This window comes from Seriola dumerili, unplaced genomic scaffold (genome assembly GCF_002260705.1).
Source record: "Seriola dumerili isolate Sdu_G_001 unplaced genomic scaffold, Sdu_1.0 BDQW01000149.1, whole genome shotgun sequence".
Taxonomy (NCBI): Eukaryota; Metazoa; Chordata; class Actinopteri; order Carangiformes; family Carangidae; genus Seriola; species Seriola dumerili.
The window spans coordinates 6,041,266-6,053,137 of record NW_019174404.1 but is presented as its reverse complement, the minus strand read 5'-3'; the positions used below and the strand labels follow the sequence as shown (position 1 = coordinate 6,053,137).

At 47.5% G+C, this 11,872-nt stretch overlaps 1 protein-coding gene across 1 annotated transcript; it reads left to right on the top strand.

The window, feature by feature from the left end:
* Positions 1 to 4,416: 4,416 nt before the first annotated feature.
* LOC111225776 (serine/threonine-protein phosphatase 2A regulatory subunit B'' subunit alpha-like) lies at positions 4,417 to 11,872 on the top strand. The gene is made up of 2 exons (XM_022750805.1): positions 4,417 to 7,179; positions 11,846 to 11,872. The coding sequence occupies exons 1-2, from the start codon at positions 4,417 to 4,419 to the stop codon at positions 11,870 to 11,872; spliced, it is 2,790 nt and encodes a 929-aa protein (XP_022606526.1).

Below are 11,872 nucleotides of genomic sequence, written 5' to 3'. Positions count from 1 at the left end.
TACCCACAGAGCAGCTAGTGTCTCTCTCTCGGCTCTGTTTAGTATGTGTATGGCATAGCAGAGCCCACTGTTCTCACTGTGTGATCTCAGTAGAAACACAGAAGTTGCATCAAGCTGTGTGTGTGTGTGTGTGTGTGTGTGTGTGTGTGTGTGTGTGTGTGTGTGTGTGTGTGTGTGTGTGTGTGTGTATTTACAGTGAGTGGGCTAGTGTAGACCTGTCCTCTCTCTCTCTCCCTGGGGGTATGTTTGGGGTTCCTATTTGGGCCCTCTTCTTCACAAAGACCCACTTCCCCTTGGGAGGCCCCCTTGGCCCCTTGCTCTGTACCCATAGGCGCACACACACACACATACACATGTACAGCAAAAGTACATGTGTGTATTGGTGTGGACAAAATTGCACAAAGTACACAAGCTCTTTCTGTGCACATTTGTTGATGCACACACACACACACACACACACACGCACACACACACACACATGCACGAACATACTTTTAGTGGCTGGATTAGAGGTTGTGACAGAAGTGGCCTCCAGTGATTTAGTGCTTCCTGGTGAAGGTCAGGTTGAAGGGAAGACCTTTTTAGACTGGGTAAAAAGAAGGGAGGGAGGGAAGGAGAGGTAAAGAAAGAAAGAGAGGGAGATGGAGAGGATGGGAAGGCAAGAGGAGAAAAGGGAGAATGCTTGTCACAAATAACCTAATTTCCTTTCACAAAGAAACTCAAGGAACACAATCAACTGATCTGCCTCCACTTCTCACTTCTTGTTCTGCCTTTAAATTCAAGGCACAGAGAGACAAATAAAAAAGGTGCAGATAAAAATTCCACTGCAAATTGCATTATGTTGCCCTTTGTTAAAATCACTCACAAAAAGCGAGGCGGTAGCCTTCACCATGTTCTCACTCAGATTCAAGGTTCAAGCTGATGTAAATTAGTCTCAATTTACAGTTGTAGAATTAAAAATGAAAAAAAGAAATAGGCCTACCTGTGCACATAATTAATATGTTATGAGAGTTACCAAAAGTTTATTTTTCATCATGTTTTTATTTTTTCCAAACAGACAGCTTTGAAAAATAAAGCCACATTTTTCATGTTCACAGACTTTCCAGATTTTGGCTTTAAGCTTTGGCTTGTTGACGTTAAAGTGAAACCTGATACCTCCGCAAATTCTCAGCTAACTCGCCATAAATAACTGAGCTGCCACTAAATCAGGCCAAAGCTTGAAAACACAGCACAGAACATGTGTGTATGTATGCGCACGTGTGTGTGCGTGTGCGCGCTTACCAGTGAATCATCTCTTTCTGAATTATGTGCCAGTGAGGCATGTGCAGGCATTCACGGGTGGGTGTAGGCACGTGCGTGTGTGTGTGTGTGTGTGGAAGTTGTTCAGTGTTATAAACACCAGTGGAGTTTGTTTACATGCTCAGTATCACTTTGGGGAAGCTGTCGTTTACCAAGATATACACACGGACATTAAGTGTGTGCGTGCAGCATGGTGAAAGGAGTGTGAGTGGGCATTTTTGCGTGTGTGTGTGTGTGTGTCTGATTGCCATCCTATAGTAGTCTATTTCTAACTGACTGTTGAGTTTTCAAGTGCAGCTTGCCAGGAAGTGTAATTTCCTGCTCAAGAGACTGATTCAGCAGCATCCAGCTGTTATGTGGTGTTGGTGTGTGTGTGTGTGTGTGTGTGTGTGTGTGTGTGTGTGTGCGTGTGTGGAGAGAGAAAGGAGAAAGAAAGTGAGACAGAGACGAGGTTACCGCCTGTTTTTTCCATACAAAGTCTTAATAGTTGTTTTTCCAGGTGCCACAAACCCCCCTCCTAACCTTGCCAGCAGCCCCCCCCCCGCCCATGAGCCCACCAATCATTCCTCCCCCGCTCTCCCCAGTTGCTCTTTTTCACACTTTTAAGTAGGAAACTCTGGCTCCATAATTCCCCTGAGAATCCCGAACAGATCAGATGATAACTTGTAATCACCTCTCAATGTTGTTTTTTCTTCCCGTGCTTATTCTGAAAATCCTGCATCCCACAGGTATACAGTCCTGATCTTATATCATTAAAAAAAAAAATCTATTATTTGAATATGGCTTCTTCTATATGTTTCAGTTCTATGTAGTTCCAAATTCGCAGTCTTACATTTGGATTTCTGAAAGTATGCAGTATGTTTGTATAGTTGGGATTAGGATGGAGCTTAGATTGCATGAGTGCGGTTGTGGCTATAGTGGTGCTGTCTCACCGCAGCATTACAGTTAATGTATGTATGTGCAGTACGAATGGGCATGCATGTGTGGGAGGGCCAGAGGAATGTGTTGCCTCTGTGAAGGAGGAGGGAAAACGGAGGAAGACGGAGAGAGAAAGAAATCGGTGACTATGACACAAAGGCATCTAAAACTAATTGATAGAAGGGGAGAGAGATATACAGCGACAGAGAGGCATAAAAGAGAAAAAAAAAAAAGAATGAAAGAACTCACTCTTTTACGTGGCCTTTAAATTATTTTCCTCATCGGTCGTGCTTGCAGGTTTTCTGCACACTGTGTTTACCTTCTTGTCAGGCTCTGTGAGTGCCTGGTATGTGGCGTGTTACTGGTATTTACTTGTTGCTTAACTTATTTTACTGCACAGAAATGTCTCTCTAATATGAACTCTCAGCAGTCAATGTTTATCAAGCTGATTTTGAAAAATCCAAAAAATGAAAAAAAAAATTGAAATCTGTACAGTAAGTGTCTGTTAGCTTTCAGTTGTAACTTGTAGCTCAGTGTGTAGGTCTAAAAGTCAGATTTTATAGCCCTGTGAGGAGCATTTGTCCTATTATAGCTTATAATAAAGTTCAAGGCAGCTCTTTGTTACACACTGCACAGTGTTTGGAACAGCTGAAGGTCACAGTATGACCTCTACTTCACAACTTTAGTCATGTTTGGCTGTGTCTGTCTTTTTGTCTTCGTATGTGCTTGTTTCAGCCTTTTTGTTTCCTCTGCAGCACTGGACGTTGAAAAGAATAGACTCAAACACAACAGTAATTAAAATTACATCTTTAATGTCTTAACAAACATATAGGAGTTGCAGTACCAAGGGGGAAAAAAAACAGGAATGGAAATGTGAAAGCAACAGGTGCTGTCTCTTTCCACCACACCTGCCTCTCTTTTACTGAGTGGTGATTTCTCAGCGGGGTTAGAGAAAACTCTTTGTAGCTCTGCTGTGACAGCGAAAGAGGGAGTCTTTTCTTCAGCCTGTTTAACCGCGCACACTTCTACGTCTCTCCTCCTCCACTCCTTTTTGTCTTTGTGGTTTTGAGGTTGATGTGGTGGGAAGCTACATGCAGTTTGCAGCTTTTTTTTTTTTTTTTTACGACAAAGAGTCTAAAGCCTCGTATCAACTGACATCTGGATGATAGCTGGAGGACACACACACACACACACACACACACACACACACACACACAGAGCTCTATATTGATGTGCACATTTGCACGCTCAACACTCACATTCACAAGTATCCACTTCTTGGTGACTGTCTTAATGATTTACTCTCTCTTCCTCTGGTTTCCCTTTCTCTCATTCTCACCCTCTCTCCTCCCTCCCTCCCTTTCTGACTCGCAGGTGGTGCCCTCCTGTCAGACACACGCACTCCCCCTGACACATGGTTGACAGTGGGAGACGGAAGGGGCGAGAGGGAGTACGGGAGTGACGGAGATCCAGACAAACACTCGCAGAGAGGAGGAGGAGGAAGCCGGCCATCTGTGGTTGGTCCCCTGCTATTCTGCAGCTGTGTCCGTTTTCATCTCCTTAAGGACAAAAAAAAAAAAGCAAAGAAATCAGAGCGAGATAAGGGGGTTCTTCCTACGTCTCATTGCCCAGAGGATGAGGGGCAATGTTAAGGCCTCACTGGCCTTGGATTAAGCCTCTGGGCCTGCTTCTTTTGAGGGATGGGTGACACCCCAGCTGGATCTTCCACTGTCACTGTCCTGCATGGCTATCATTAGTGGCTAATGAGCTGCTGCTAGAGAGGAAACGGAGAAGGTGCCTGTGGAGAGAGGAGGAACCTTACAGCTGTTATTAAGAGGCCCAGAGATCTCCGACAAGGAGTTCTTTTCCTCTGCAAGAGAGTGGAATCCTTTTTAAAGCTTTTTCGGTTGCAAGCATGGCAGAATATCGACTCTGGAAGTCATAGTTATAGACATTTCTTTTCAAGTGTTGATTTTTTGATGGCCGTTTTATGCCTTTTGAAAATTGCCATCATGCAGTTGAAAGACATTATTTTTCAGGGTTATGGTATTCGGACATAAACAGTTTTTTCCTCTCAAGCGAAGGAGTCTCAGCAAAACGCTATAATCATTATCATTTTTTTTGGAAACATTTTATTGTTTTTGCTTTACACTTTCATATTGTTTTGACCTTCCTATGCCCTGAAGCACGCTGGTCATCATGGCAGCAGCCTATCGCGTAGTGGTGAGCAGTGTGAGCTGCTACAACAGCGTGGTAGTGGACCGGCGAACTCACTCCCATGCTGTGCACTACTGCTCGGGGCCATGTGGGGCGCTGTCCCAGGGTCTGGACTGTACTGTCGCGCACCGCGGCACCTGCTCCGAGCTGCTTGTCGCGCCAGACCCCGTTTACACTGACACGAACAGTTCACCCATACACTCCCGTAACATGATCACTCAGCAGCTTCCTAACCATTGTAAAATTAGTGTTGCCATGGATACTAGTTATAATGGTGGTCTAGAAAGGGCGGGCAGCAGTGGGAATCTGTCCGTAGGGGAAGACAGCCCCACGTGGCGAGGTAAGAAGACCCCAAGTTGCGGAGGATCGACTGGGAACCTGAGCTCCTCTAGCAGTCTAAAGGACATAACCGAAGAGGCCATCAACCTGGCCAGTGGTAAGCTCAAAGAGTTTTCTTTCGACAAGCTCCGCCTGTCCTCCTCCAGCCACGTCACCTTCCGGAAAGGTCGTAAAGTCCGTCCCGACTCTTTTAGCCGACGCTCCACTGACCTGGAGATCATCTACGGTCACTTCAGCTCTAACATCACCACTAATGGAACGACTAATGGCATGACGAATGGCACGGCTACTTCTAATGATGAGAACATGCCGCCGTTTGTGCTGGGGAAAGGGGCAGGGCTGGAGGAGACAAAGCTAAAGGGCAACTCGGGCACCTTGTCAGCCATCACCAAAGTTGGTGGCGGCTCGACAAGCAGCCTAACAAGCATTAGCTCATTAGACCAAAGTCTGAACACGGTGGCTTCCCTGTACCGCAGCACCCTGGGGGATGAGAACCTGATTGCCCGTTTGCTGGAGAAGACACGAGCGGAGGCAGGCAGCGGGGGAGCAGGCGGGGAGGACATCCGTGCCTGCCTTGACATCCTGCTTAAATGTTCTGAAGACCTTAAAAAATGCACTGACATCATCAAGCAGTGCATCAAACGCAAAGCCGGTGGAGGCCCGGAGGATGGAGGCGCCAGTCCTGACAGCATGTATCGGGCTGTGATGACCCGACTCAGCTCCTATCTGAAAAGACTTCCCCTGGAGTTGGAAGGGATTGGAGGCTTGGGAGGCAGTGGGCAGGGTGCACCCGGAAGCGGGCACAGTGATTTGGCTGAGCTGGTCAACACTCTTCACTCCATCCAACAGGGACCTTACTCTCCAATATTTGGCAATGAGCAACCTCCTCGCTACGAGGATGTGGTGCAGTCCCCTCCCATCCCAAAGACTCTTCCTCACTCTGCATCTTCTACTCTCTCCTCTGTTTCATCCTCCTCTTCTTTGAAATCAGACTCCATCCATAATATACCAGCCCAAAGCTCCCCATCCAGAACCAGTTCCCTCACCAATGGACTACAGCATCCACATTCTTCTTCTATCACACAACACGCACTCTCTCTCCCGTCTATCACCTGCTCTCCATCCGGCTCCTCTCCATCACAGTCTCCCTCCCCTCTTCACACTTCCCCGACCCCACCGTACACACACACTCCTCCGGCGTCCCCTATGGAGGCTCTTTATATTGAGGAGGAGGAAGCAGATGTGGGCAGGGCACCAGAACAAATCTCACAACAGACACTCACTCCAAGCAGAGGGGTAAACACTATCCACAACAAAAACGGGACTGTGTTAAGTCAGCACATGCACCTATCCCAAGGGCACACACTTCATAACTCTTCAAATGCGTCGCCAGCCAGCACTGGCTACAGCCCCACTTGGCCTTCCTCTGCCTCACTAACGGTCTCAGCACCCAAGGCTGTCTCACACAGGAATGATGACATCGACAAGCTGCTGATGGACTTGGAGAATCTGTCTCAGAGTATGAGCCACCCCAGAAACACTGAGCCTCCACTTCCAGCCAAGACCAGGAAGAGGGAGGGGGGCCAGGGGATCACCCCCAAAGAGGCCTTCACCCAGCCCAAAATGGCCCACTTCCAAGTCCAGAAGCCAGCTAGCCACATAGCCATGAATGGCCCTAGCTCCAGGACTCCCCCGAGTCTGACTCCTCCCCAGGGAGAGAACAGTGAAGCTTCGTTAGGAGAGGAGGAGGATGGGGCCCTTCTGCTGAGGATCCTGGAGAGCATCGAGAGTTTTGCACAGGAACTGGTGGATTCTGGGGCAGGAAGCTCAGGGAGCGCTGAGCGGAAATGTGGGAAGGAGCGGGAGGTGATGAGGCTCCTGCAGGATACACTGGCCACCACCGGCAGGGCTGATACCCCTCTGGAGAGCACAAACCCACCAGCTGCTGCTCCCGCTGCTCCACCCATCCACATAAACACAGCCCCAGCCATACCAAACCACTCCCTTGCAAACACACTTACAGTTTCACCTGCGCCGACACCTATACCTGCAACACCCGAGGCTGTGTGCAATGCCACATCCGAAACTGCGCCTAAACCAACACCTGACGTAGCCCCCAAACCTCTGCCCACACCCGTACCCGAGCCTACAACTGAAGTCACGGATGAAGTTACAGAAGCTTCTGCAGGTGACACCCCTGCTCCTGCACCACCTGCACCTGCAACGTCGCATTCCACCGCACATTCAGCCGACCTTACACCCGTGGCCGCGCCTGAAGCCCCGGCCGCTGTTGCCACCCCGGCCGCAGTAGCTGCAAGAGACGCTGCCGTTGCTGTCGGCGACCCTGCTGCTGTGCGAGACACTGGATCAACTCTACTCATCCAGCAGACTCCAGAGGTGATCCGAGTAAGTCACACACACACACACACACACACACACACACACACACACACACACACACCTAAAAATGACAAAAGCACAAGCTGTGTTTGATATATTATGTATTAAGGTAGTAATCAAGGCATATTAAGGTAATATTAATCAAATGTCACTTTTGCTGTAATTTAGATGCATTTATGGTATAACAGTAAATAGTCTGAGAGAGACTAAGTGACACAGACTGACTGACAGCTCGAGACTGACAATAGACAATTTGAAAGACAGCCTCTATTGCTTCCAGTGGATGTTGACACAACAGCGCCGATGGGCCGTGATGAATAGTATTCATCAACACGCTGATACAGGTTCCCTATCTGTGCTTGAATAAAAAACAAAGAAAAAAGGCTGGTGCCCTGAATCATGGAACAGAACAGAACAGCTCATTGTGTTAGGAGTGGCTCTCTGTTGACTTTTCCTGCTTTCTAACTTGTGTTTTGTACCCGTGATGTTATTATATAGTGGGTTGTCGTCGTGTGCAAACGGCATCTGTGTTGTGTGTTGTTGCGCTCTCTTTCTCCCTGGGAATACCTATTAAAGAGGTTAATTTAGGTTGTGCTACGGGGAGCGGGGGGGCATGGGTTCCTGTGTGCTTGTGTGTGCAAGGTAGTGACGGTGCAGTGAATAAACACAGAAGGGGGGGGTGGGGGGGTTACCTCAGTCTGTCTGTGATGTGGGTGTTCAACAGCACATTGTGGATTTAGATAATTATGCATGACACACATTAACACCGACTCAGAGTATCAAATCATTAGTTGTCAGGTTTTCCCCCTCTCCCTCTCTCGCTCCACTTTCTTTTTTTTCTCACTAATTTGCTTATTTTTTGTTCTCCCTCCATCCCTCCTTCTCCCAACCACTCTCCTGCTGCTGTTTGTGTGTGTGTGTGTGTGTCTGTGTGTTTATTTACTGAGCTGTGTAACCTTATGCCCTGCTGATATGTAGGGCACCTATTTATGAGGTTACCATGGTAGCTGCAATAGTCAGAACAGAACAGCCAGCACCCAAACACATCATTACGCGATCTCATTCCTCCTCCGTCCTCTGACTGCCTATCCATCCTTCCTTCCTCTTTTTTATTTGTTTTTCTGCTCCTCTGCCTCCACATCTCCTCTAATCTCTTGCCATCCCTGCATCTTCTATTCTTTCCCTCCAGTTTTTTCTTTTCTTTGTTTTCGTCCATGTGGGTTATTTTGTTTTTTTCTTCTCTGTGTCCTTCTTTCACCTGTGGTCAAGGAGGCGGTCTACGTTGACCACCGCTTCTCCTTCTGCCCTGTGATTGGCTGCTATGTTATTTTGGGAGCAGGAAATAGCAGTTGTTGCTGTGTGGAAGGCAGAGCAACCCAATGAGAGGTGCTGATTGGAGCACAGCGGGAGGGTGGTTGAAGGGCGGGGTGAGGTGGGGTTGGGGTTGGGGTTCGGGGGTGGGGGTGGGTGTCTGTTGGCACACTGAGTGTTAACGGTATCGTTACCCTCCACCCCTGGCAGAGTTAGGTGTGAGGGAGACCTAAATCTGTCCACCTCTCTGTACTATGGCATCCTGCTAACAGACGCACTGTCGCCACAGTGTAAATGGACCTGCATGTGTGTGTGTCGGTGTGTGAGGTTGTGCGTGTTTGTTTGCGTGTTGTATGTGTGCATCCAGGCTTTCTTATATGTCCAGATGTTCATGCATATGTGCGCATTCACACATGTTCATGCACATGTGTGTGCATATGGGCATATTCATATGAATCCCAGTTGGTGAACGTGTGCGTTTGATCAAGCATGTATGTGTGTGTCTGTCTCTTGGCCTGAGGGTAAGTTGACCCAGTGCTACTGTGGGTCACAGCTGAGTTTGGGAATAGCTCTCAGACACCCAATACCAACTCTGGCACTCTGGGAATTATGCTAATATTCCTCAGCGCCAACCCCGCCCCTCTGCCTCAGTCGCACATTAAACTGCCAATCAAACTGTAAACAAGGCAAGCCCCCCTCTTGCACAAGTGAGAAAATGCCCATGCGCTCACACACAACTACTTACACGCTCCACCTTGGAGATTTGTAGCCCTGTTTCACTTGGCACTGCCTTGGCTTTGATGGGAAGTTCTGTTAAGCCCTCTGGGATGTCACTGGCCTCAGGCAGTAGCATCCTTATTTGTGTATGTGTCTGTGTGCGCGCGTGTGTGTGTGTGTGTGTGTGTGTGTGTGTGTGTGTGTGTGTGTGTGTGCGCGCGCAAGCAAGTACACACATGTTTATTGTTGATTCTGCTGCTGACAGACTAATACAGGGCTTTCTGCACCTGTCAAGGCAGACCCATTAATCTCCATGGAGACAAGGAAGCCAGCTGATATAAATCAGAGGAGTGGCCACAACAGTCGAACTCAGAGCAGGCAAACGTGGCAGTAGTGATGCTGAGAGCGGAGTCGACTAAATCCGTTCGTGGTACTTCAGGTCAACAGCCTTCCACTGACACTTGGTCTCTCTTTCTCTTTCCTCCCTCTCTCTCTCTCTCTCTCTCTCTCTCTCTCTCTCAGTTTTTGGGGGAATATGAGACAAGAAATTTGACCTGAATGTTTTTGTTTCTCAGGGGTTGTTTCAGTGCAGCTGATGGTGACATGATTTACAGACACACGTACGCTCCTGGCTGCATCCAGAGCTGACATTCTGATGGCTTAATTAACCCACTGCTGATTTGAGTGTTTTTGCCAACTGGTGTGGTCGTGTTGCTAGGTTTGAATAGCACTGGTCAGTAAAGGCAGGGTTTCCCTCGTGGAAGTAGATGAGGAGGTGGTACAGCTTCACTCTTTACTTTGTCCAAACCTGGCTCTGGGACACAGTTGGGACATTCTCTGCAGAGAAATGAACTCTGCTTGTCTTGTAACTAGTAACACATCTACCGATGGATTAAAAGATGTTTTATAGTCAAGAAGAATGCAACACTTGAAGTGACAGGAACAATAATCAGACTTTTCTCAGGTGTTGTTGAGCCCATTTCAGTAAAATAGAAATATATTTACTGTTACAAAGTATAGTGTCAACCATGTAATCTGTCTGGTCAGAGAAGGTTTACTATCCTGATCATTTCTAGGAAGCACTGGTACTAAAAGTGGGATTAGTTTGTGGATTATGCCTGTGTTTCATAGTAACACGGGTCAACATATCCGCAAATGAAAATAGAAGTCCTCTCCTAGTAACAGCTTTCATGAAAGCATTCAGGAGATGCAGTTAGTGCCACTCAAGGGCAATTTTTCGGCTTATTGTTGATCTCTTTCTGAGCTTTCCTGGTCACATTTTTCTAGCCAGCTGAGAGAAGTGAACTGCTGACCTTTAAGACAGAAGCCTGATACTTTTTTTGGCACAGAAAGCCTTGAAAGAAAGGGGGATAGAAGGGGCGATAAAGAAAAGTGTGGAGATAGAAAGGAAATAGCAGGAGGACAGGAAAGCCAAATGAATGGATGTCTGTGCAATACAGCAGGAGAGAGAAAGTTTTTTTGTTACCCGAGAAGTTGGCTCAGAGAAAAGAGTAATTCAAGGGGAGTTGGGGAAGGAGAGGAGCAGGCAAAGAAAAAGAACTGAGATAAGAAAGAGACTCATGGTAGTGGGCGGGGTTAAGGTAAGGGGGGGGTGGGGGGTCCTGCAGCTTACAGTTGTTGACTCTGGGTCAAGAGAGGATGACATCATTCCTCTGCTACTTCCACAGGAAATAAGGTCACAGCAGGAACCTCGGCCAAGCACGGAAAGACGCCCGTTTCAACTTAGGTGCACAAGCACACATTTATGCATTCATTTACACACACACATACACACACACACACACACAGACACACACAGACACACACACACACACACAGACACACACACAATGCACTCCCAGACAGGGGCTGGTGTTGCTATGTGTGAGAGGAGTTTTCCAATACAGTTCATACCATCCAAGAGGTTAGCGTGGACAATGGGTTATTCACCACCCAGCCTTTTTGATATATACACACACACACACACACACACACACACAGACACACACACACACACACACACACACACATACACACACGCACACACACTCAGAAATGGTGGAATTCATTAACTTTACTCGTTTGGCTGAGAGATATTTGCACACACATATACAAAAACGCACACACACATGCGCGCATACATACACACACACAGCACTTTTATGCCATTGACATCATAATTCACCACTCCCAATGCAAACTGGGATATCATCCAACTGCAGTTCCCAGCAGTGTAGTGTGCTCTGTATGTGTGTACACTTGCAAAGATGATTTCATGCACACACACACACACACACACACACACACACACACACACACACACACATACACATACTCACACACATATGGAAACCTTACTTTTTTTTTTTTACGCAAGTCACTTTTTCATCTGAAGTTTTTAACTCAGCGGGAGTCACTGCTGCGTAACTCCTTGGGCCTCCCTCTGTGTAACCATGGAAACCACCACAACATGTTTATAAGCAGTAGGTATTTGGTGGGACTCCCCTACCCCAGAATATCAGTTGTGCAATCCAATTGGCTGATGGGGGCTCCCTTGCAGAATCATGGGGGAGATGAAATGGAGACTGTGTGGGTGTGGCTGGCTGTGCGTTTGTGTCTGTGTTTGTGCATGTGTGTGTTTCAGTGTGAAAAGAGTTTCCCAATGTTCTAG